Genomic DNA, 24,887 nt, shown 5'->3' with positions numbered 1-24,887 from the left:
CCTTTTACCACTGACATATTGGGTTTAAACGCGTGTGTTTTGATTGAATATTCTTTTACTGAGATCTTGACTTGACTTCACGCCCTCAAATGACATCGAGTACTAAAACTGACACAGAGGGATTCTTCCATATGACCGGACAAGAACGATATACCATGATCTCAATTGCCAAACAAATGCCTCTGGAATTAGGTTCCTATTGGTTTGTAATCTCATACAAGTGGTTTCAAGTGTGGGAGGCAGCGGTCTTAGGAACCCCCAATAAAGATTTTCCCGACATTACAGAGCAAACTCTTGGCCCTGTTGATAATCTGGACATAGTAAAACCTGGAACAAAGGAATTGCTTCCTGATTTGGTAGAAGGGTATGATATTGAGCTTGTGCCGGAGGACGCTTGGAAGAAATATGTAGAATGGTTCGTATTTATTACAACTTGTCCAAAACTCACTGACTCTCGATATCTGCTAGGTATGGCCAGCCAAAGATCGAGCTCAAGCGCGAGGTTATAGGATGGCCAACAGCCAGTGGGCTGCCCGAGACTCGTGTTGAGGTTTATCAGCCGAAGTTCACCACCTTCTTGCTTACGACTGGCGATGGGCCCATTCAATGTTCTTCATTCCAAATATCTTCTAATGCTCCTCTTTCAACACTGGCTTCACAGGCAGCATCTGTGCTTCAGGTTTCCCCCTCCGATACTTTCCGAGTATGGAACCTGCCGCCCAAAGTTCGCAAGTCTGGTATCGAAGCCCACGAAGTGGAGCGTCACAGTTTGATCCCGATCTCTCTCACTAGTGAAGAACCTTTGACGGATTTCAATAGACTTGGTCGAGTACTTGCGGTCGAAGTTCGCTCCGCGAACACATGGATTCTTGACGCCGAATCCGTTTCCATTTCCAACGATCCTAGCGTTCCTGTAGACGTTGGAGCCAAATGGGAGAATTTAGTTCCAGGAGTTCCGTTTATGGGTCGGTTACCCCAAGTCCATGTTCCCCGTGGGACGATGGGCTTGCAAAACTTGTAAGTATTCGGTATGTTGTCGAATATAACATCAATGCAATTCACAATTTGTTAGAGGGAATACGTGCTTCATGAACTCTGGGTTACAGTGCCTGCTGCATATTCCCGAGCTCGAACGGTACTTCCTTCAAGGACATCACCTCGCCGAACTAAACCCCCACAACCCACTTGGAATGGAAGGTCAAATGGCAGAAGCCTTCAACATCCTGGTGAAGCAAATATACCCGGCTGGGGCGAAACCCGGCCCTACGACTACACTCGACCCTTCCAATGATTATTCCTCATACGTGCCCTTGCATCTCAAGGGGGTAGTTTGTCGCTGGGCTCCGGCTTTTTCGGGCTACCAAGAATGCGACTCGCAAGAATTGATTGGAACCATGCTCGACGGGCTACATGAAGATCTTAACCGGATCCTCAAAAAGCCATACGTTGAGAAGCCAGAATGGCCGGAACACGACAGGGAATCTAGTCGAGCGGAATTAGAAGCTCGGATCGCACAAGAAACGTGGGATGGACATGCTCGTCGGAATGATAGCATCATCACCGACTTATTCCAGGGGATGTACAAGAGCACATTGACCTGCCCCGATTGCGGAAAGGTATGCGGTCAGATTGATTCATGTCAGGATATTTTTCTTATAATAAACGAACAGATATCAGTGACGTTTGATCCCTTTTTGACCCTATCCCTGCCTCTACCGGCCAGTGTATCAGCATGGAAACACACTGTTTATTTTGTCCCCTGGAGCACTCAAAAGCGTAGACTTGCAGTCCAGATCGAACTTCCTAAAGATTCAGTGACTGAAGATTTGAAGCGCGCCTTAGAACACAAACTCGGTGTCGAAAGGGATCGTGTAAGCATTACCGGTCATACGCATTTATTCAGCTAACAATTTTATTTTCAGTTTGTCGTTACCGAAGTGTGGAAACACAAATTTTTCCAGTTTTTTGACAATCGGAAAAACATTACTGAGGTCGCCGAAAAAGATATGATCATAGCCTACGAGTTACCTATCTCTGTCGGCTCAACAAACTCGGATTCCGCACCCCAAGTCGTTCCAGTTTTACACGTTTCGTCAAACTCCGCATTCGCATTACCGTTCATTGTGGTATTGTATCCTGAAAGCAGAGCCGATTATTCTGTGTTGAAAAGGCTCATCGTGGAGCGCTACAACCAATGGGTATCCACCCCTGATATCACACCTGAATCATTCGAGCTCTATGCCTATGGTTCACACGGGCCAGGACCTATGGAAACCGGGTTTCGTCTTGAGGACTCACTCTCCGACTTAATCGACTTGCGGGCTCGAGGACAAGACCCCAAAAGAGGGACGCTGATTAATGCAAGCGAGGCTCTAGTGGCTATTTGGGAACCTGACCAACGGAATCGCCTTTTCCCCCGCGAAGGCCCCGCTTTCAACGAGTGGCAGGCCCACGGATCTCAAACTCGGCAGTCTAATAAGCAAGAGATTACGCTCTCGGATTGTCTAGACGAACTTACAAAGGTGGAACAGTTGGGCGTCAACGATTCTTGGTACTGTTCGCGCTGCAAACAACATCGGCAAGCAACAAAGCAGCTTCAGCTATGGTCTTTACCTACGATCTTGGTCCTCCAACTCAAACGATTCGCAAAACGATCCAAGATTGATAGATTGGTTACGTTTCCTCTAGACGGACTGGATCTGTCAGACCGAGTGGAAGATGAAGGATGCACTTACGATTTATTTGCCATCGACGAACACAAGAGCAACGTCATGTCGAGCGGACACTACACAACCCGGGCGAAGAACCAATGCGATGGGGCTTGGTATCATTATCAGGATAGTTTGGTGACCCCTACTACTCCAGAAGCAGCCATTGTAAGTGCTTAGTTTGAGATGAGAGATCTGTCTGATATACTCGGTGTTTTAGAATCCTGGCGCTTATTTGTTGTTTTATCGCCGGCGGGGAGTTTCCCCTGAGGATGCCTTGAAGAAAGTAAAGCGCAAGGGTATAACGTCTGGCTCCCAGTAAGTTTTAAAATCATTTGTATGAATTACATCAACATGTACAGTGTATCTGCCAATTTATCTTTGATTGAAATTTGGCTGAGGCTCTCCCTCGAATCGAACACAAGAATTGGCAACTCAACCTCAACCAGTCCATCCAAATATAGACTACCTTTTCTAAATTCGTTTACTTGACACTTTTTTCACCCCCTAAACCAAGCCCTTATAGCACAGTGGTAGTGCGTTGCACTTGTAAGCTACGCATTCAGTCCAGTGATCTGGCTGGGTGTGAATGTTGCTGCGTGGTCCAGCTACGTTGGCCGCGTGTCATGCAAAGGTCCCAGGTTCAATCCCTGGTGAGGGCATTCAATTTTATAGCTTGTCTTGCTAATAGTTTGCTTTGTCGATTATTACCTATCCGAAATAGCAGCCATTTAATTTCGCTAATAATACCTGACTCGGTTCAGGGACTCAATGTGGCATTTGAAGATCATAACTTGGTTATGATTGTCAGGGTTTCTCGATCACCCCGATCACATTTGTTTTTGAAGCGTACGATTTGGCTGTTCTGGAGGGCAAGGAAAATTGCACGTCGTCTTCAAGTTGGTCGAGATTACAAGTTCTATGGCGGACAGAAGCCTCCAAAGTCCCTGCAAGTTCTCGACGAGTCTACCCTAGATCACTCGGCCACTCAATTGATTACACCCAAATTGGCACCTGGTTAGCCTCAATTATCTGCTACCCAATCCCTATACATTTTGCACCCGTTCTCGGTTCCCACCACGCTAGACAGGACTGACCCACCACCACCATCATTCCCCCATCACTCGAGTCACACCTTTTGTCTGTAGCCCGCAAGCGCAAAAGCAATATGCGCCGGATAAATGTAATTGGGACGCAAACTTTAGGAAATAGCGCTGCTAACAGCTACTAAAGACAGCCGCCGCATGTTTATTAATCCTTCGCTCTAAGAGTAGGTTATTAACCCTCACCTTGCGCCCTTCTTACCCAAGCTAAGTGATGCCAGTTGCCAAGATATCCAATGAAATACTCGCCCACCTACACAAAATAAAATCTAGTTTGTCCTCTCCGAGCTATATTCAAGAAACGTCCCCCCATTATATGCAGATCGAAATCGAGTACTTGCAAATGTCAACAAGTCACCAGCGCTTCGTGATATCGAAAGCAAGAGCATATCTTGGCGAGGCTCATGCGGGCATTCGAGCGGTACATATTTTATTCAAGGAGCACGAAGCTTTCGAGAGGTTCATCAAGGCCATTCGAGATTTGAGATTGGCTGTGCTAAAGTTTGCTCTCGCGCCGAACAGGGGTAGATTACTTGATATCAAGGTCGAGTTGGATACGGCTCAGCGGAGGTACGAGGCGACGAGGCAGAGTCATTTCCTAGAGGAATTGAGAGACGAAGATGCGGATTACGATTGGAATGCGAAGATGGAACAGTTTGTGGGTTTGATGGATATCGTTTCGTGCTTGCTACTTCTCTTTGACGAGGCATTGGTTCGTGGGCGACGTGATAAGGATGTTTATGGATGCTGTATTGAAGCCCTTTTCTTAGCCTCTGATGTGGCAAGGTGACTCATTTACTCAACACCTGACCAAATGTATGCGTTCGATTACTCTCTGGCGCACAAGCTTCGGCTTGATTATTTCAAGTCAAGGGTCTCATGGATATTATTTTACGTCTATGAATGAATTTGGCGAAGTGGACCTGATCTTTAAGGAATGCTCGAGGATTTATCCAGGGAATACGATGTCCCTCTCCTTCAATCAAATACATCAATCACGGTCTCTATCTAAACATCAGCTCTATTAACTCAAGAGAATAAAATTGAAATGTATTAACATGGTATGGCCGATAAAAATAATAGGAATATCGAAGCGCAAAGCAAAGCAAGTGAGAGAACGATTCACAAACGGAGAGTGGTGGATAGAATATGCAAGTAAAGCCATACGTCACGCGGTCAACCGCCTATTTGAGTTGATGCTGATTTTACTCTTATATTGAAAAAATTAGCGTGAATTTTCTCGAGTCCGTAATGGCATGCATGTGATATAACGGCGCTGTAAGTCTGTGTTGGGACGAAAATTATGACTTTGCATTCAGTTACGTATGAACATGGGTAAACCACCAAATACGTGATAGCCTGCGGGGTTACTCGTTCACAAGCGTGAGCTTCATACGCAGTGAAGGAACCGAGTCCATTGTCCCGTCTTTGTGTTTGACGTGTGGTTTGACAACTCCAGCCGGCGACCAAATATGTTTCTCAGGTCCGAGTTCAAAATTGAAAGTTGAGATTAAACTCGAAAGCACAATTTCTGGAGGACGGGAGTGGGCGGATAAGTGTCACGAATCAGACCAGTATATGATAAACTCACTCATCTCGAGTTGTGAAAATTTGAAGCCACTTCAAATCGATCGAAGAGTTGATTGTTGATCAGCACAAGGTTGTGTTTAGTTAAAGTTTATCGTGACTTACATGCAGGACCTTGGACCTCCCGAAAATGTCATTCTGCAATCCTACGTTCGGTCATACTTTTATATCCCAATAATACAAGGCTTACAAATTGGAAAAGACACCCGGTATCTTGGACTCCCCTACGCTCAAAGGTAGAGGTTGCAACCAACGAGAAGGGTTGAACTTCTCTGCATCTTCGCCCCATGTTTTCCTGTCTTGTGGTTAGTTCCGACGACTGGTTTATGATCGTCTGACTTACTTGTCCCGATTAGCCGAGCCAATTGAAAGGTATATATGCGTCCCCTTTGGTACGTGGATATTTGTCACTGTCTTTTTCCCGTCCTTCGACTTTATGGGATACTGCAGAGGTAAACTCCAATCTTTCATTGCAACGCGCTCCAGGGTTTGGCTTGGAGACCAAAGGCGCAAAGATTCGCGGCAAACGGCATCGAGGTATTTGAGGGAATTGAGTTGATCATAGTCAAGGTCTTTACCATAGAGACTATGCGCCTCCCTAATTTCGGCACGAAGCTGTTCCTGTACGTTTGGCTCTTGAGCAAGAAGATGTAGGGTCCTTGCCAAGGCACCGCTAGAATACGAAGGGGATTAAAAATGAGACTAGTACTTATACAATTGAAATATACCTGGTTGTATCGTGTCCAGCAAAAACTAAACCACTAAAACATCGCGGAGCTCAGTATCCATTTGCTCTTTAGGATACTTGTACATACTTGACTTGAGATATAATCTCTTCTTCTGTCATCTGTTCCTCAGGGGACACGACTTTGTTTTGCTTCACTGGCATTTTCGAAGCATGTCAGTAGGTACATCTCCGCGCGCAAACAAAAAAAATGCATACAAAGCATCGAAATAATATCATTTCCAGCTGCGATTTCCGAATCCAAAGTTCCGTTGGCAAGCGATTCCTTCTTTTTGACATAGATCTCGTTTGCCTGTGAGTCAATGTGAGCGAAAATGCAGAGTGGAAGTTGGAACCGCAAATATACCATCTTATCCATGACGTCTGCGGCTTTTTTCAGCTGTTGCGCAGGGCCAAACGAAACGTGGTCTAAAATAAACCTTCGGAAGCCAGGAGGACCTAGCCTAGTGAGAGTAGGCAGAAATGGTCGTATGTACCACATGCTATTTATCAAGGGCCTTTCAGAAATTTGGATTAAAGATAGTATTAACACCATTTCCCGTGCTGCTGGGAAGATTGATTTACTCACAATACTTGATGCGACGCATCGAGGTACTGAATCTCCTTGTCCTCCATCACGCCGAATGAGTGTCCGACTCCTGTTTATGTGGGCGAGATGTGATATAAAGCGAATTCACACAACTCATACATGCTTACCTGCTTGGCCAATCATTTCGAGTGCAACGTTATTCATCCATTTGTATATGTCAATTATTCCTGTGTTGTTTCCGTTGTCTCGCACCCTGGAGGCTACAATATCCTGGAGCTAAGCAGGGTGAGTTGGATGATATTGCCTCCTACAAAATAGTTAGATGCCTTACATAGTGAGCAATGTTGTGGAAGACTGGCGTCTGTTGATCAAATAGAATATTAGTCTATTGAACTTTGTGTGCGATCGATATGTCAGAACCACTTCAGTAAATGAGTCAGTATGTGTAAACATTGTTCAGAAGTCTAAGGCTCACATTTACGCATATGAGCAGCGGTGAATACTGGATTGAGAATCTGCATAAATCCGTCAATAATGATGCTGAATAAACACGGGCGCTCGACTTGCCTTGCGTTGAATTTTGTGTTTATGCCCTGAAATTTTTTATTAGAGATATTTAGGCAAATTGGGCGAATTTACCTTTTGCTGTAAGTATATTAGGTCCAAAGGCAAGTTTGAACCATCTATGAGAATATTTATCTGTAGTAAGTTTACAGTAAAGAAGGCTGAAGCCAAGGCTTACGAAATTAATCCATCAGGTTCATGAAAGTAATCAGTTCCTTTAAGAATAACGTCATTCATTGCTCGCGGATCCGCAATCCATAGTTGATCTTCCTGAAACAAGGGGTTGATATGGCTATTAAAATATTAGATTTGTTGGACTCACCCCCAAAGCCCCTTTCATTCTGCACATGGAACCATATTGGCTGAGAAGCTCCATGTGGGTTGAGAGGCCATTTTCAGGGTGATATAATATACCCTCGGCACCTTTTTGTAACAAACAAGTCAACTCCCCCGTAGTACTGTGTGAGAGCGGTAGGGTTACTTACCCCAGATGAACGAAGCCGGCCGGGGCCCATCGAGTTCACTGAACTTGTTGGCCCCCTGAGAATTGCATATATGCGAGGAGCAATGAGCACAGTGAGCGCACCAAGCGCAAGTTCGAGTGAGTGGGTCTTGGCAAATGCGAGAAAATCCAAGGTGGACTGCTCTCCTCCTGACGGAAAGATGGTATCAAGTAGAGCCTGCAGTGGGGCTATCAAAACAAGAGTCGAGTTAGACATGTTATTGAGTATTTGATGTACACTGTTTCCTGACCGCTTAATTTTATACCTTAATCTCCCATAGCCAATGTTCCATAGGCTTGCTGCTTACGAAGTAAGTCAACCGTAATCAACCCGCGCGCTTAACTGACTGTGTCACTTGCTCTGGCTCATCAAAAGGCCAACCAAGGTGTGAAGCGATTACAATAGCTTACAGGTATAATAATCAGCCCCATAGGACCCCAGGGAGCGCTTGTATAGACTCAGTGTGAGGCCGGCAAAGCATCGGGAGTTGTTGATTTTATTGTGAAGCACCCGAGTACTGACTCAAGAATAAGAACTTATGAGTATCCCAACACTTGGCGTATTATTGTTTGAGTTGTGTATGATAATATAGGATATCTTAGTCTCGAGTTTAAGAGAATGCTTCATACGGCTATTGAAGTTGCGCGCAAGAGAAACAATCGCGAAAGTGAACTTTTAGGGTGTCATGTGGTCAAGTTCTGGAATGGAGTATACAAGGCAAATTTCATGAAAGTCTCTATAGAAAATGCACTACTGGACGAAAGATTCACTGACCTGCTATCAGCCAGATCTCTTTTTAATCGTCTTGGGTACGTCGCGACTCGCCGAACGAACCCATCGCGCGCGAAAACCCTTAAATGGCCTGAATGGGATAAATTGAATCATGTCACTGTTTTTGATGCTATATTGAACAAAATCACCACGGCCAAATGGAGCCTAACTTTTGATCATATTTGTATCCGCTAATGAAGTCAATAGTTCTGTATGGCTATCCAGGAGTCAACAAATCGAAGAGTGTGCATACTGCCCGCATCAGCTGTATGACACAGTTAATCTTCAGTTCCGCGCATGACCGGAAGTGATCACACTTCACCTGACAATTTACTGATTCCGAACGTAACGAGTATGAGTCAATTCAGAGCTCTCAATTGATGTAATCTTGGCCCAACGTTCCGTGATTACCTCAAAAAATTCCTTTTAATTGTGGTTCCTTAACTTAACCTAGTCGCACTCGTGGCGCAAGATAGTATATATTATGTGCAAATGGAAGGATGAAAGATATACAAACACCGACAACATCACGAGCAGACCGGAGTAGGTGGGGAGAAACAATACATATCCTTGAGAAACTAGTGATATGATAATGTGATTGAGGCCGCGAAGCGGGCGAGGATGGAGTGGAAGAAGATGGAAGGCAAGATACTGTACAGCACCAGCAATAAGAGATCACGTGACTCGCGACAAAGCACCGGCCAAGTCCTGGTTGTGCAACTACGCGGGTTACGGTGCACAACACTGTAGTAGGGGAGGCACGGGGGTATGCCCCCCGACCGCGTGTACCGCATGTATATAGCACCTGCCCGTATACGCGGATATGCATCTCTTTCCACCACCTCGTACACCCGTCTCCAACGCTCTGATTCCTGTATGCTCTACACCCTTTACTAACTCAGCTAGAGTATAAAAGATGAAGATTCAAGCCCAAAAGCCTTCAGAGTGTCATGTAGCATCCCTGAGTTAAGTCTCACTACCGTAACACTTATATGGAATACACAACTACAGTGATTTGTAATTTTATTACTCGACGTACTACCTTACCACGCCATTAATTCCTGTATTTATATTCTTAGCTACTAGTTTATAAGCAGCACATCAAATCACATCATATATGTATAGATCGTAATATGCTTGGTGGATCCTAGGCGTGTGGAGCACACGACCAGGATGTGAGTCGGGATGTCCCCTCCGCGAGTGAGGGTTCCCGCTGGAGACGGGGATGTGCAGCGGTGGAAGGGACGAATCTCCGCGTATGGGAGCACATGCTATATACATGCGACTGGGGAGCATACCCCGTGTACCCCCTGCCACACCCCTGGGCTTACCAAAAGGATATAATGTGATGATTACGTGTATATGCACACTCAGTATCTCGTAATGGGAGACCTAAGAAGGGGAGCTCGCCCGCGTGACTTCCCCTCCTGTACCAAAGCTCACTCACATATGCACTTTGAGTTCACTTATCCCAAACATGAATGATTACAGGATTGATAGGTCATACTATTATTAGTCTCTTTGGTGTGTGTCAGTACATAGCGTTATTAACGCATCGAAGGAAAGAAGTATAATGATGGCACTCTCGAATTCCTAAGCGCTATCGATACGAAACGAAATGAAAGACTCCTGCATACGTCGGATTTGCCCTCGTGTGAACTGGTATGTGGTGAATCAGGCGTCTATCGTAAAAGGGGTGAACAAGCGGATCTCACCTCGGTTAAGCAAATATCAGAACTGTAGTCCATATAGTTGTGAATCCTAGTATCAATGAATGCGATAAGCTCCTATCGTGGTAGGGGATATCAACATGGACTTACGGATCGCGACCCGGTCGACCTGGGCAACTATCTGGTGCGACGGTTGGACAGCCTTTGGTTGAGTTAAGCTGAGCAGGGGTATCATCGACGAAGTCACCATCATCGTCACAGCTCTCCGAGAAGGTATGATAGAGATTCATCCAGTGGCCTACTTCATGCGTTAGGGTTCTTCCCAAATTATTTGGATCGCTCGACCCCCCGGGAACCGTTGAATAGAGGATAACAACCCCGTCATCCAAGGGATCCATGATGTAAGATTTAGGAAAAGTAGCATAACCAAGAAGGCGAGGGTCACTAATGTTGGTAAAACCGACAGTATATATTTAGTGTCGTTGCATTGCCTTGATGTAATTTCCCCTTCATTTCGGTTTGATAAACTCGTTCTGGGTAGTCCGTGTCGGGGCCAGCTGCTTCAAACCATGTTCTGGAGGGAGATGAAGATATTAGTCAATCGGTTATAAGGATATTTGAACTTACGCATTTGTAACATAGTTAGCACTCTCCAGCTTGAAAGAGAAGCCCGTGGTCGCGTAATCCTCGTTGAGAACTTTGATTGAGTCGATGACCTGTGATTCAGGTATGTGACCCTCTGCTAAGGCTTAGGACCCATGCGTTGTTAGTTTCATGATGAATAGATGGAGAATAAAATGTGCATACAATCACCAGATTGGATGGCATGCCAATGGACTGGAATAACTACATTGAGATTGAGGGCACTCTGTTTCGCCTTGGATAAATTCTTCTTTTCTTGAAAAGAAGCCTCGTCTATTTTCACTTGTTCATAGCTACGCTATATTAATGAGTGAATAATACGGCAAAATGGAAGAAGCCTGCCTCGGGTGAGAACCACAACGTCCAGGTCGCGCTTGAATGGGTTCGATGAGCACTGATGTCAGAGTCATAGCTACTGTGGCAAGTCTGATGAAGTTCATCGTGAGATGAGAGCCCGAAAATGAGTTAGAAGAAACAAGTGCTGGTAATATGGTGGATGAAGATACCGGATGTGACCCCAGCGAGTATTTATACCTTGTTACCACTGTGCATAGTAATTGAACTCGGAATAGTTTATGCAATCAATAAGCAATATGGCTGTTCGGCGCTCGGCCTATATTGCGATTCTACATGTGAGCGTCAAACTGGCACAGGTGAGGTACATCCATGTACCATTAGTTGAGAGTGTAGAATTGCCGAATCGGCAAGTTACCTCCGCCGTTTGAATGTCATGCAATGGTCAAGGTCTCCACGAGGCCTGTTTTTACGCCAAGACGGAGAGTTACGACTCCGGGCTTCCATATTTAGGCTACCAATTGTTGAAATATTTCATGTGCGAGTCTACATGAACGCGAGGCCGTAAGGATGCATAGGAAAGCAATGATAGGCACGTTTAATCTTCGTACTTGATCGGGCACTGAATACAGATGCTTTCTTGCTCTCCTAGTGTCTGCTCCTCCATTCATGGCAACTTTTCCCATATAGGCTGACCCGAAAACCGGGGACCACCTGTACTACTAGGTGCTAATCGATTGGCCCGATTTATCAAAACTAACAATGAGGTCTTGCTTTGGTACCTTGGATGATTCGATTGTCGTTATATTATTGGGGATTTGCCGAGCGGTGGTTAGTAGTCACAGCCCTGGTGTACGTACATATGAGGTTACAGTGAGGCTATGGCCAAGGACTTGAGCGTTTAAATCTCACATGCTGCCTTCGGACATTGAAGCACTGACCGATTGTATCAAGTCTACTGACGAAGCTCGGAAGGGAATTATTACCTTTTGAAGAAATCTGAGGGCTCAGGGGCTGAGGCTCTGCTTTGATCATGTGAAAAGTAAAAGGAGCTAGTCCACAAAGAAATCAAATGAAATTTCTTTAGCCGTGCGAGGTGCAGACAAGTCTAATCGATGAGGAACAAAAGGCTCTTCACACTGGCGGCTGATGCGCTCTAACAACCCGAGAACACAAACTACATCCGAATTATAAATTGAGACCAATCCCCAATTGCAAGTATATCATACACCATACTTCAGGTCAGCGGTGTACGACAAAAACAAAGCTGATAGGAGAGGTTCAATTAGTTCTACAACAGAAAGATCAGTGAACACGTAATCATGAGAATGCTGCATCTCTCGGCGGGCAAATTTGAGGAAGCCTTCAAGTTGGCTCCCTCGTTAGCGTCCACTACGGAGCATTTTGATGCCCCTCGAAGTACGATTCACATTACAAGCTCAAACTATACCAACAAGGTGCTTTATTGATCACATTGAGAGCTTCCGATAAAGACATGGCTAAGAATTCATTTCCGCGCTTTGCCGTGGAAGCAAGAATGAGTTGTCTTTAACTTCAGGGGATGAGAATGAACCAAATCTCGCTGGTACACTACCCCGAGCTGCACCTCCGAATCTTCTTTATAGGGTATGTCTGAGTTAACTATTATCTCTAATACATGGTCGGACCCTATCATAGCTAGAAAAGGTTAATTGAGGGGCGGATTCAAGGGCTGAAAAACAGTTGTGTCCAGCATATGTAATGTATAGGGTGTTGCGATGGAAGAGGAAAGACAGAGTATTGTACTGGAACCACAAGTCTCATGATAGTTAACCAACCTGGAAGTGCTTGAGATTCCTTTTGGGAAAGGGATTTGTAAAACGCGCGTAAGGATACAGGTTGTTTGCGGTATGCAATCAATTATCAACCAAAAAATGAAAGGTGAATTCCGGCAGCTAATTTAGCATATAAATCGGTAGATCATGTTCTAGTATTGATGACATCATGTTTTAATTGGGCACTATCGCATACAACCACAGAATCAACCTACATTCCCGATCCCATCCGGCGAATCACAGGGGCGCAAATCTCCCACGAATCCATCTCAGAGCACGTGATCGGAGCCGAAACGCCCCAGAAAAGCTCTAATTCTCTTTGTTCCCACCACCATAGTCGTAATGCAAGGCGTAAAATACGCGAACCAAGAGTTTGCACATCTACTCCCGCCTTCGTGGAAGTCTGTAGTTCAGACATGGTTGGCCGAGGATACACCATCGTTTGATTGGGGTGGATATGTTGTAGGTGAGGTGGAGAGAGAGGCATACCTATTAGGGAAAGGAAAGGAAGTAGGTAAGATATTTTATCATATTCCTCATCTTTGCGATCGATTTTTGAAACTTCCCGTAGCTGTACTCGCCGGGGTTCCTTTTGTCGACGAAGTCTTTCAAGTGCTTGGATGCACGGTTCAATGGCACATGCGAGAGGGCGAGGTCTTTGAACCAGTCACACGCGTAGCGACTGTCCGAGGGCCCGCTCGACACCTCCTATTGGGCGAACGCGTAGCTCTCAACGTCTTGGCTCGGTGCAGCGGAATAGCAACCAAGTGCGTATTCGTGAAATCGATCCTTGACACATTTGTCTGATTGCGAGGGATAACACACAGGAGCCGTCGGTTCCGAGATGCAGCTCGCGCAGCAGGATTCAAAGGTATCCTTGCTGGTACGCGAAAAACGACGCCTGGATTCAGGTTGGTCGAAAAGTACGGCATGCTGGTGGGAGGTATTGACGCGCACCGATTCGATTTGTCGAGCATGGTTATGCTCAAGGATAATCATGTGTGGTCTACTGGGTCGATCGCTGCGGCTATCGCGACTGCGCGTCGGGTGGCTGGATTTAGCCTGATCATTGACGTAGAGGTACGGAACGAGCGTGAGGCGGATGAGGCGATCGAAGCTGGAGCGGATGTTATCATGTTGGACAATATCGATGGAGAAATGCTTGTCATTGTCGCTAGGAGGTTGAGGGAGCGTTGGAGGGGGCGGAGAACGTTTAAACTCGAAACGAGCGGAGGAATTGAGGAAGGAAATTTGATTGAACGGGCTATCAATGGTGAGTGTGGGTGTTTCACGTGCTAGCCGAGGCTCATGACTCGATCAGATATCGATATTTTGAGCACAAGTGCGGTCCATCAGGGCGTTACACACGTAGACTTCAGCTTGAAGTTGCAGATTCCCGGAATGTCTGTCGCCTCTTCTGCTTATTCTTCGCGCTTGGACGTTCCGATGACAGGGGTCACGAGGAGTAAAGGCGGTAGTCGTGCTACTTCAGTATCAGCGGATTCAATTGATTTGGCCGCAGAGGCAGCGGCAGACTTGGAGGCGGAACTTGCTTGATATGCTATCAACACAAATAATAGGCCATCACTGTACGTCGTGATACAAAATTCATTAATTCTAAATTTGACTGCACGCTAGCCCTTGGCATTTGCGTATGCGCATCCAGTCCAAGTGTTTAAGCCAAGCCAAAAGTTTTGATCGCATTTCCACTCCTTACTCCCTCTTTGTCAGCCTCGCTCCACCCGGGTACGGCTTGAATTGCGGCTAGGTTTTCGGTCACACTCGCCCATTTGGCCTCCGTGTCTGCTACTCCCGGAACTGGTGGGAAGAACGGATGGTCGGTTCCAAACATCATGCGCTGGCTGCCTAGCGCAGACCATCCATCGATCCCGTCGGTTGCCTTTGCGGCATCCGCCGCGTAGTTGGGCCCTCGTCCGGCAGCTGCACTCGCCATGCTTAATTCTGGAGCCCCATACGCTACAGCATCGTAGTACAGCATCCCAAGGTAGTGTCGTGCATCGTGCTTGAGGCGGCGCGCGACAAGCGGGTCGTGTGCGATGCACGACGCAAGGCGGGACGACAAGATCGGCAAAGCTCCTCCCGAATGAGCGAGCAGGAGCCTCAGGTTCGGGTGTCGATCAAGAACACCTGCCAGAATAAACCGAGCTGTCGCCTGGCATCAAATTTCATTAAATGATGTAACGTAATGAAATGCATGCGACGGGCTTACGATCGCAGTTTCGAATGGGAAGCCGAGGGCGAGGGGAAGACGTGGCCATTCTCGATATCACCAAAGAGCTCATCGGGAACCCCGTAGTGTGGGTGTAAGAAAATGACCAGGCCTTTGGAGGCGATGGCTTCCCAGACGGGTTCAAGAGCTGGGTCGTCTAGTCCTTTGCCAACGCCTTTTGTACCCATAATGACTCCCTTCAAATGTGACAAGGACCCAATTTGCTCAACGATTGAAGTGATTTCAGAGGTTGGAACATCTGGAAGGAGAGGCAGCAAGCCGAATCCGTATAGCCTCCGCAAGGGAGAAGAAGAAAGAGAAGGTCCGGTAGCGCAGTATGCCTCGAGATCATCATTTAGCTCTCGTGCAAGCGAAGGAGCCTCCTTTGAAGTGAGGAAATCAAGCCATGGGTTGGCGGTAGAGACAATCGAAATGTCGATACCGTGCTTGTCCATGAATGCAAGTTTCTCGGAGCGGTCCCAGTACTGCCAATAGCCAATTAATTAATCCCAATTTGACAGAAAATAATCTTGGGCCTACCTGACCACCAACAGGTCTCCCAGAGTCCTTTCCCTCGAGAACAATCAACTTCTCCCTTGCCGTCCTTGGAAGGCACTATCCTGGGGCTTTTGCTCTGGCCCTCATGAGATCCGCATAACGGGAAGATAGACGTGTGTGTGGACGTCGACGAGCATATTCCGAGCACGAGAAAACATATAGAGGAGTGGTGGTTAAAAATGCGAAAATGGCTCCGAAGCTGATAAATTATTACATCCTTGCTATAAAGAAGGAATTTGGTGTGCGCACATGTGCGGTCGGCGTCACGTGCGATGCCGATCGCAGTCGGGGAGGCTGGAGAGGTATATATAGTTTGCGATCATCTTCTTCAGAACGTTGATGGAGATATGTTTGCAACCCCGGTGAGGAGGGCTGCATCGCTGGTCGTGAGTCGGACGGTTGTTAGTGTTAAACTTGTTTGACCGTTATTCGTAGCGTGCTCAATATGGACCACACATCAATGGGAGATTCGTTGAGGGTTCTGGGTCATCGTAAGTCCTTCTTTCGCCATTCTTTTTATCACTTATCCGACCACGGCCTAGAATACCGGTACTAAACCCCTCGACAAATCAGCCTATCACATCCGTAACCTCTGCATCTCCCTCGGACGTAGCTTCGGCCATCTCGTCAGCTCAAGAGGTATTCAATGCAGGAACATGGTCTCGCGCCAGTTATCGAAAGATCAAAAGCCTTGACTCGACTAGCAAGGCTCCTCGAAGCAAAGGTAGGAGAACTGGCAGAGGTTGAGAGTCTACAAACTGGAAGGACCATACGAGAGATGAAGGTCCAGTTGGGGAGGTTGCCCGAATGGATGTGAGTTCGTTGGAGTATCGAGTTGCATTCTTTATTGATATAATGATAGTGATTATTTTGCGGCTCTTGTACGCACACAGCAAGGATTCGTAGCACCTACGCAAGGTCCACTCTTAAATTATGTGACGAGGGTGCCATTGGGTGTTGTTGCTCAGATAACGGTGAGTTTCCCGTTATTGATTTGAGGTGTAGTTGATATTGATCGCCATCCAAAGCCATTTAACCATCCACTATTGATAGCCGTCAAGAAAATTGCTCCTGCGCTGGCGGCTGGGAATAGCGTCGTAAGCGCACAATCTATATGCACCTCACTATACTCACGAGCAATAGATAGTCAAACCTTCCGAGGTATATCCCTCGCTCCCAATAACCGAGCCTAATTAACCTTCACAGTTGGCGCCTATAACCGTTCTCGAATTTGCCGAATTAGCAGTTGAAGCTGGAAGTACGTCTTCTCTTCACATCGCCTTTCCTAATAAAGTATAATTAATTATTTACAGTTCCCCCATCGGCTCTCCAAATCCTTCCTGGCGGTCCCGAAACCGGCCAGGCGATAGTGTCAGATCCGAGGTTACGCAAGGTAGACGTCACGGTAAGTCGAGTTCCGAGTTGATAGCCGACGGTCGAACTTGACTTTGTCCGTCTATCACGCTTAAACTTGATTACCGACATCTTCCACGGCTTGCCGGTACCATTCTACAATGGCGTATTACTTCGTTTCCCCCTCTATCTATGCGTATTTTAATCCCAATCAACTCTACGCGACCTCGTAGGCAGGAACGGCGGCGGGTCGTGCCATCGGGTCTACAGTTGGGAAGAATCTGGCGTCGTATACTGCCGAATTGGGAGGCAAGGCGCCGATTGTTGTGTTTGGGGATGCAGACTTGGAGGCATCTGTAAACGGTACGCTCCCTAGGTCTTTCAAGCTGAAATCTTTAATGAATTTGGTATCTAGGCGCGGCGTTTGCCTGTTTCGTCGCGACGGGTCAGACGTGTGTTAGTGGGACTCGGTTGATCGTCGAAGATGCGATATACGACGCGTTTGTGGAAAGATTTGTAGAGAAACTAAAGAGTATCGAGAAAAGGATTGGAGATCGTATGTGCTAATCTCTTCTCATCCTTCGATGTATATTAATTTGTTTCTAGCGCTAAACCCGAAATCGACCATCGGACCTCTGATCTCAGCATCAGCCCTCTCCCGAACGGAATCAGCCATCTCAACCTCCCAACACACGCTCGAATCCTGCACGGCGGAAAACGGCTCACGGGCCTTCCCAACTGGACAATTTCCCGCTCTCCAACGGGAACTTTTTCCACCCACCCTAGTCGGGGATATCAAACCCACAGACACGCTCTGGACGGAAGAAGTGTTCGGCCCTGTCGTGGCCTTGGTGAAATTCACAGGGGAAGAAGAAGGAATTGGATTGGCCAACGCGTGCAAGTATGGATTGGGCGCTGGTGTTTGGACGAAGGATGTGGGGAGGGCTGTAAGAGTGAGTAGGGAGATCGAGGCTGGGCTGGTTTGGGTGAATGCGCATCATCGGAACGATCCTAGTTCGCCTTGGTGCGTGGGAGTTTTCTTTTATCTCTTTGTAGAGTTTGGATTGATGACGGTATGTGTAGGGGTGGGATGAAAGAATCCGGGATCGGGAGGGAGAATGGAATCGAGGCGTTTGAAAGTTGTGAGTTTCATATATATCGAATGCGTGGATAGCGCATGTGTTGATGTGGGCGTATAGATTCGCAGAGCAAGAGTACGATTATATGTACATCCACGCCGGAAGAGATGAGGACCAAGGATGATTGGTTTGCAGATGGGGATGGGGAACGGAGGTACGGCTAGGTGTATGCGGAGCGTACGTGTATCTTCCATTGCGGAATACCGAAAATAGCGACAGATGAATACATGTCTCTAGAGATTCGCGTTATAGATAACCTATTGCAATTGGTAAATCCAACGCAAAGGCCGCGTGCAGATCGGGAATCGAGGGTCACCAGGTCCGGGCACGACTCCTAAACATGGCTTCGACCACAACCAGGAGGTTCTTGGACTCCTTCTCATTAGATATCGACCGTTGTTCATTCGTCGAGGGGGGAAATCGAGGAGGGAACGCACGTTCCCAGATATAGATTATAGATAAGATAAGGATGATCTAATCGGCCGCGGGTGCCGAGGGATGCGTCACGGGGATTTTTGGATATAAGGAAAGGCGACTCCACACAGGAGCGATCTTCCCTCCTTGCCTGATCCACGACCTCACGACTCATCTCATCTTATCCATTCATCATCACCATGTTTTCTGTTGCTCGCACTGCGATCCGTCAGCGCACGATTGCTGCTCCTGTTGTCCCTGCTGTGAGCCGGAGATTGTATCACGAAAAGGTTATCTCGCACTATGAACGGCCCAGAAATGTGAGTTTGGAATAAGAAATATGGGTCGGGGGGAATGTGAGTTGATGTTGGAGCGAAACAGGTAGGGTCGATGCCCAAGAACGATGCCGACGTTGGAACAGGACTTGTCGGTGCTCCCGCGTGAGTAGAACATCTACGTAAACTTTCCCACTTGTTTCCTGACCCGAGACGTATGGACAGATGCGGAGACGTCATGAAGCTCCAAATCCGCGTTGACGAAAAGTATGCATGGCTCGTCTTGGTTCCTTCACATATCCGGGTGGGCTGACTAATAACTCTCAGTGGAATTATCTCAGACGTCAAGTTCAAGACGTTTGGGTGCGGATCGGCGATTGCGAGTTCATCGTACATGACCGAGCGCGTCAAGGGGCTGAGCCTTGAAGAGGCTGGGAAAATTAAAAATACGGAGATTGCGAAAGAGTTGAGCTTGCCGCCTGTCAAGTTGCATTGCTCCAGTGAGTCGCTTGGTCCACTTGTCGGGTGTGGTGCTTATGTGTTTTCTTGGCTAGTGCTTGCCGAAGACGCCATTCGTTCTGCGATTCGCGATTACCGGAGCAAAAGGTCCAAGATGGCCAACCCTCAAAAGCCAGGTGAGTTGTCCAGAGTATGGCATTTCGTGCGAATAAACGGCTAATTCTTGCTTTAATAGGATTTATTGATGTTTCGCAGAGTGCTGCCACTGGCGAGACTGTAGCGACTGCTCACCCGGGCCAGGCCTAAGTGCAATGCTTTGATTTGGTTTGTGTGTTTCGGTTGTGTGAACCGAGCTGGTTCTGGCGTGAGCTCGGCTGTGTGTGTCTTTGCTTTTGGCTCTTGTGGTCTTGTTGTCGTTCTCTTCATTTGTCTTTGTCTCTTGTATTAGCAATATCAACAACTTTACCAATGCAACGTATTTACTGCACTTGAACTCGACCTTTCTTGTTGTGATTTCCTAGGCGCGAGCAACGGAAGGCACTTTTGTCTGATGATCGGAGTCAAAATTTATGTGCGCAGAGTGATGCAATTATAACCGTATCTGGTGAGTTGGAGACTATCCTTTCTCACGATTTGTATACCAGGAGACACTTGTTAACACCCACACTTCCAGAGTTCAGCGTTCCTATATCAGACCTATATCGTCTGAAGTCAAAACGACAAAGCACCAAAGCCCCGTGAATTCGAAATTCAGGGCGTGGTGCACGTCTCTGTGTGATCTCTCCCATCCAACGACGACAACGACGACTGCATCACACATACCACTTGCTCTGCCTGATAAAGCATTTTAATTGGGACCGGACTGAGCCTTTGTAATCGTGAGTTTGTGATAACTTAGTGATCATCCAACGTGGGCTGAGGCTGACGATGGGCATGTTTGGCCAACGCAGTATAAGAGTCCGATCACTTGTCCAAGCACAAACGATCTTCTTCCACCTTTTTTTTCCTGGTCTGTATTATCGCCACAAGGACTCTACCTGGGGGACTCACTCGGCCTCTCCACACTCCTCTAGACTCCTCTAGGCTTGCTGACGTGACCCTTCCGGCCATAAGCGCCCCGCCTCCACCTCTCGCGTACGGCCACACGCACACGCACACACGATGGCTGACTTTGAATTACCGTATCTTGGAGAAGGGCTGGACAGAAATGAGCCTATTATGGTTGGCTCGAGTGATGATGAGGAAGATAATATCCAGCATAGGCGAACGAGGAGACTGGGTGGTCCTCATGGTATGTGTGTCTGTGCCGAATTATTCCCCCGTCCTATTCCGTCTGAATTCCCGAATAGGCACACCCATACCTCATCGTCGTCCCGATGGGGGACTACGAATATTCTCCCCCGCGCCTGTTCTCCCGCCTATTCCGTACGGTGCTCTCCGAGGCATGGACGTATTCGATCGTCTTGACCGACACCACATTATCCAAATCTTCCGAGGTCCTACGGGGGACTACCCTTGTTCGCCCATCTCCCGCCCTTTGCGCGCACGAGAGCACCCGAACCGGACCCCGAGCCGTACGATGTCCGGATGACCCATGCGAGCGTCCGACCTCGACTGGGATTCACATTTGATTTCGAGCAGCCTGAAGAAGAAGAACAAGAAGAGGTGGGGAAGCCGTTTGTGCCTCTCAAGCCTCGAGCGAGGACGCCGGTCAAGTTTAAGCAGACGATCGAGATTCCGGATTCTCCGCCTTTACGAGCGACAGCCGACCTCGAGGTGAAGGGAAAGGGGAAAGAGGTCGAAACTGAGGAGTTTTCTGCTGCTACTGCTGCTGCTGGAGATGTGCGACACAAGGAGATTATTGAGATTTATTCCGATGACGAGGACGAGGACAAGGATGGCGGCGAGATGGTGTCTGTTCCGTCGAGTTCCCAGCATCCTCCCGGCCCAACGACCAAGATCACGTCGCTCTTGATTTGCGCTGGGTGTAGGCGACCGTTGCGGACGGGCGGAGACAGGTTATGGGCCCTTCGATGCGGGCATATGATTGATTCGAGATGTTATTCTGCCTTTTCCCGACCCCTGTCTGCACGTCTCGATCCTCCTGTCGGTGCTCCCCTCCTCGACGGTGGTTATCCCCATAAACGACGAAAGACGGGCAAGGGAAAGGGAAAACCTGCGGTTGAAGTGCACGAGTGGAAGTGTCCCGTCAAGGACTGTGCTAAAGTACACAAGAGCGAACGGACCGAGGATGGAGAGTGGGTTCCCACCAAGGACCATGGAGCCATCAAGGTGTTTATATGACCTCACACATCCCCCTACTTGTTTTTCTTTTATTCGCTTCCCTTGTTCTCTGTGCTTATTGTCATCCTCCTGTTCTTGGTCACACGGTTGTATACTTTTTTTTTCTATTCCTTTGCTATCCGTAAAGTATTGTGGTTATCATCATAGCAATCGGTCATTGTACGCTGTAATAAATAATGTTATAGCTGTCTGAACTTTTTTTCATCCTTTTGATCGTGTGGGGTTGGGGCGTTTAACACGTGACTTGAGGGGTTTTGACGTGTGGCTCTTGATTCGAATCGGCTCTGTCTTGGCCACGACGATACTTATGCTCTTGTCTTGGCTTTTATTAGCGCTAGGATGGTCCTCTGGTCTGGCTTTGGAGTTTTCACTCAGACATGTGCACCACGCGCATCCCGAGACGGGACGAATCCTTTGGAACGACGTTGATCCTATTTCTCACATCTCTGGCTATGAGACCGAGTACACACACACGATCGAGACTAGACATCTTACCGTTCAGAAACCCGCCTCGTTTGAAAGATGGAGCGAGTGGAGGACCAAGCGCCGACGGGTGCCTAGCACACTGTATTCCCCGTTGCATACGCCCGACTGGAAGTCCTATGAAACGATCGGCCCGGCGACGGATAAACGAGAGACGTTGCTCGCTCTGGCTAAAATGACAAATAACGCTTATTTCAAGGATAGTGCCCTTGTTGGGTGGTATGATCTGGGCGGGAACTGGACCAACGTACGTCTCTGCTCCCCCTTTTCAGCAAAGCCGACTAAGAATCCTATATGTTGGGGGTCTAGGACCACAGTATAGGCTACGACCCGTCCACATCCGGATTCCGGGGCCACGTCTTTCTCTCCTCGGACAACCAAACCGTCGTGCTCTCGATCAAGGGCACGTCCGCGATCGTATTCGGCGGGAGCGCGACGGTCGTGCAGGATAAACTCAACGACAACTTGTTGTTTAGCTGTTGTTGTGCGCGTGTGGATTGGTCGTGGAGTACGGTGTGTGGGTGTTTTAGAGGTGGTGGGAGGTGTGATTTGGCGTGTGTGGAGAAGGGTTTGGAGGATGAGAGTTTGTTTTATGGGGTTGGGATTGTGAGTTTTGTTTTTGTTCCTTCTCCCCCACTCCTTTTTTAAGGCGGGTTTGATGCTAATGAGAAGGATGAATTAGAACTTGTATAATAATCTGACGTACATGTACCCCGGGGCGCAAATATGGCTGATTGGACATAGTCTTGGAGGGAGTCTTGCTTCGCTCATGGGAGCGACGTTTGGTGCGCCTGTTGTGGCTTTCGAGGCGCCTGGTGAAAAGATGGCTGCTCAGAGACTACATTTACCTATTTCTGTATGTTCTCCTTTCGCTTTACTCTCGCCGGTGTGTGTGTTGACGGTTGCTTTGGTAGAACGACTTGTCGTATATTACGCATGTGTATAATACGGCCGATCCTATTCCTGCGGTACGTTTTCTCCCTTTCTAGGTATAGAGAATAGGAATTTATATACGGGTTGAATAGGGAGCATGTACCGGTCCGGCCTCGATTTGTTATCAAGGCGGATATGCTCTTGAAACGAGGTACGTCCACCGAATATGATTGACGATGCTCGGCCAATTAACAGTCCAACGCTCAGATGCCATCTCGGGACAACCATCGTATACGACACGTTGAGTCAACTACACTGGTCATCCAACATCCGCGCGCACTTTATAAACACAATCATCGACCAACTGCTGGACGAGGACTGGAGTACCAAGGTCAAAAGGTCAAGAAAGTCGAAGTTTCCTTGGCCGTGGGTTGGTGCTGCCCCGGACGAAGACGAGGACGGCGAAAAGGTGATTGAAGTTCCAAAGCCTGCGCCCGAAGTCGACTGTGTGGAATGTTTTAATTGGGAGTATGGGGATTTTCCAGAGGTGTGAGTGCTGTGTATTTGTATATGTGTATTTGTATAACGCTTTGAGCTCGATTGTGGTTATGATAAATTAATAGTGATGTGTTGTTTACATTTATTCGCGCATGAATTTGGACCCTCGCAGTACCTTTCCGGACCCTCGACTGGCTCGTTCCTGCGCATATATCCGCCCTTCCATATGGGGATCTAGCTTTCGAACCGCGAAGCTGGATGACGTCAGCCGACCTACCCCCTCGCCTGATTGCTTTGTATTCAACATCGATAATCTCTGACTCGGAACAAGAAAAATGTCGACAATAGAAAAGCTGAATACCGAGAAGAACGGACAGCACAAGCATATACTGTGTATGTTCTCGAGTACCAAGGGGTGCGATTGTAATTGACGGGGAGTTTTTTTTTACTGTAGCTCATGCGACCAAGATTCCCGGTCTCATCTTTCTGTCTGGACAAACGCCCGTGGATGTGAATGGGAGCGTCGTCCCGGGCGGAATCAAAGAGCATACAGTATGTACTCTATTACTACACTTTTCAACTCTGACCATGACATCAATATCAATAAATCCAGGCGCAATGCATCAATAATCTCGGAAACGTTCTCGAAGCTTCCGGGTCATCTTGGGAAAAAGTCGTCAAAGTCAACGTGTATTTGAAGAACATGGACGATTTCGCGCAGATGAACGAGATTTATAGTGAGGTACGTGTGTATAAATGTGCTCAACCTGGAATTAGTGAGATTTTAATTGATTTTTTTTTTGCAGTTGCTTCCTACGCCCAAGCCAGCACGTACGTGTATCCAAGCTGCTAAACTGCCGAACGATGTGGATGTGGAAATCGAGGCGATTGCGACTTATTAGTTTGTAGATCCCCCAGTGAAATGAAATTACCGGAAATGTGAACTTGCTAGCTCTGCATATGTCGCTATTGCTGTCATTAGTGCGTTTGTGCACAAGATATAACCTCCATTGCGTCGACTCTTAAGTGATAGTAGGGCTTGTGGACTACCAGTTGACTATTGCTTGTCATCGCTATTGGCTCTCATTGGGGTATCTCTTGTCGTATCCTACATACGCTCCGGCTCAGTGATTTTAGATACAGTTAAATGGCGAGTCTTACTTGCGTTTGCCCCAACCCACCCCGTCACACACAATCACTACAATACAGAGCACAGAAGTGAATTCTAGCTAACATGTATGCAACTTCAAGGCCAGGCCACGGTAAAACCTAAAGTTGCCGATTTCTCAGACACACAAGACCATGATCCTTATATGCGAAGTATCGGAAATAATTCATCGTCGATCGGACGTGATGCGCATGTCGATTTCG

General features: G+C 47.4%; 10 protein-coding genes across 10 annotated transcripts; 7 read left to right on the top strand and 3 right to left on the bottom strand.

The window, feature by feature from the left end:
- Nucleotides 1–155: 155 nt before the first annotated feature.
- Nucleotides 156–4,601, top strand: RhiXN_00105 (ubiquitin carboxyl-terminal hydrolase; the record flags this gene model as incomplete). The annotated part of the gene is made up of 8 exons (XM_043319924.1): nt 156–415; nt 469–1,017; nt 1,073–1,616; nt 1,671–1,871; nt 1,923–2,876; nt 2,929–3,026; nt 3,433–3,725; nt 4,231–4,601. 8 exons carry the CDS (start codon nt 156–158, stop codon nt 4,599–4,601), a joined length of 3,270 nt encoding a protein of 1,089 aa, XP_043178936.1.
- A 577-nt stretch (nt 4,602–5,178) lies between these two features.
- Nucleotides 5,179–7,955, bottom strand: RhiXN_00104 (cytochrome P450 family protein; the record flags this gene model as incomplete). Its single annotated transcript, XM_043319923.1, has 12 exons — nt 5,179–5,342; nt 5,403–5,431; nt 5,504–5,536; nt 5,589–5,693; nt 5,742–6,071; nt 6,127–6,159; nt 6,214–6,280; nt 6,342–6,435; nt 6,490–6,640; nt 6,712–6,781; nt 6,840–6,942; nt 7,722–7,955. 12 exons carry the CDS (start codon nt 7,953–7,955, stop codon nt 5,179–5,181), a joined length of 1,413 nt encoding a protein of 470 aa, XP_043178935.1.
- Nucleotides 7,956–10,103: 2,148 nt separating this feature from the next.
- RhiXN_00103 (extracellular metalloprotease) lies at nt 10,104–11,497 on the bottom strand (the record flags this gene model as incomplete). Its single annotated transcript, XM_043319922.1, has 7 exons — nt 10,104–10,169; nt 10,226–10,271; nt 10,331–10,478; nt 10,645–10,754; nt 10,808–10,928; nt 10,988–11,120; nt 11,495–11,497. 7 exons carry the CDS (start codon nt 11,495–11,497, stop codon nt 10,104–10,106), a joined length of 627 nt encoding a protein of 208 aa, XP_043178934.1.
- A 1,775-nt stretch (nt 11,498–13,272) lies between these two features.
- Nucleotides 13,273–14,487, top strand: RhiXN_00102 (uncharacterized protein; the record flags this gene model as incomplete). The annotated part of the gene is made up of 4 exons (XM_043319921.1): nt 13,273–13,444; nt 13,502–13,697; nt 13,758–14,203; nt 14,252–14,487. 4 exons carry the CDS (start codon nt 13,273–13,275, stop codon nt 14,485–14,487), a joined length of 1,050 nt encoding a protein of 349 aa, XP_043178933.1.
- A 118-nt stretch (nt 14,488–14,605) lies between these two features.
- On the bottom strand, nt 14,606–15,615 carry RhiXN_00101 (amidohydrolase family protein; the record flags this gene model as incomplete). Its single annotated transcript, XM_043319920.1, has 2 exons — nt 14,606–15,050; nt 15,161–15,615. The coding sequence occupies 2 exons, from the start codon at nt 15,613–15,615 to the stop codon at nt 14,606–14,608; spliced, it is 900 nt and encodes a 299-aa protein (XP_043178932.1).
- Nucleotides 15,616–15,990: 375 nt separating this feature from the next.
- On the top strand, nt 15,991–18,374 carry RhiXN_00100 (aldehyde dehydrogenase family protein; the record flags this gene model as incomplete). Its single annotated transcript, XM_043319919.1, has 14 exons — nt 15,991–16,104; nt 16,154–16,209; nt 16,261–16,267; nt 16,332–16,531; nt 16,581–16,692; nt 16,747–16,815; nt 16,862–16,879; nt 16,925–16,976; nt 17,032–17,123; nt 17,305–17,434; nt 17,487–17,627; nt 17,678–18,095; nt 18,155–18,213; nt 18,271–18,374. The coding sequence occupies 14 exons, from the start codon at nt 15,991–15,993 to the stop codon at nt 18,372–18,374; spliced, it is 1,572 nt and encodes a 523-aa protein (XP_043178931.1).
- Nucleotides 18,375–18,824: 450 nt separating this feature from the next.
- Nucleotides 18,825–19,664, top strand: RhiXN_00099 (iron-sulfur cluster assembly scaffold protein; the record flags this gene model as incomplete). Its single annotated transcript, XM_043319918.1, has 6 exons — nt 18,825–18,944; nt 19,006–19,064; nt 19,125–19,166; nt 19,227–19,399; nt 19,454–19,534; nt 19,594–19,664. 6 exons carry the CDS (start codon nt 18,825–18,827, stop codon nt 19,662–19,664), a joined length of 546 nt encoding a protein of 181 aa, XP_043178930.1.
- An 855-nt stretch (nt 19,665–20,519) lies between these two features.
- On the top strand, nt 20,520–21,662 carry RhiXN_00098 (Lipase; the record flags this gene model as incomplete). The annotated part of the gene is made up of 3 exons (XM_043319917.1): nt 20,520–20,649; nt 20,708–20,783; nt 20,855–21,662. The coding sequence occupies 3 exons, from the start codon at nt 20,520–20,522 to the stop codon at nt 21,660–21,662; spliced, it is 1,014 nt and encodes a 337-aa protein (XP_043178929.1).
- Nucleotides 21,663–21,969: 307 nt separating this feature from the next.
- RhiXN_00097 (Lipase) lies at nt 21,970–23,571 on the top strand (the record flags this gene model as incomplete). Its single annotated transcript, XM_043319916.1, has 6 exons — nt 21,970–22,392; nt 22,455–22,612; nt 22,890–23,001; nt 23,060–23,113; nt 23,171–23,229; nt 23,286–23,571. The coding sequence occupies 6 exons, from the start codon at nt 21,970–21,972 to the stop codon at nt 23,569–23,571; spliced, it is 1,092 nt and encodes a 363-aa protein (XP_043178928.1).
- A 280-nt stretch (nt 23,572–23,851) lies between these two features.
- RhiXN_00096 (endoribonuclease L-PSP protein) lies at nt 23,852–24,647 on the top strand (the record flags this gene model as incomplete). The annotated part of the gene is made up of 6 exons (XM_043319915.1): nt 23,852–23,909; nt 23,971–24,068; nt 24,130–24,258; nt 24,323–24,417; nt 24,469–24,497; nt 24,553–24,647. The coding sequence occupies 6 exons, from the start codon at nt 23,852–23,854 to the stop codon at nt 24,645–24,647; spliced, it is 504 nt and encodes a 167-aa protein (XP_043178927.1).
- Between the last annotated feature and the right edge of the window lie 240 nt (nt 24,648–24,887).

Source organism: Rhizoctonia solani, chromosome 4, assembly GCF_016906535.1.
Source record: "Rhizoctonia solani chromosome 4, complete sequence".
Lineage (NCBI taxonomy): Eukaryota > Fungi > Basidiomycota > Agaricomycetes > Cantharellales > Ceratobasidiaceae > Rhizoctonia > Rhizoctonia solani.
This window is presented reverse-complemented; position numbering and strand designations above follow the sequence as displayed.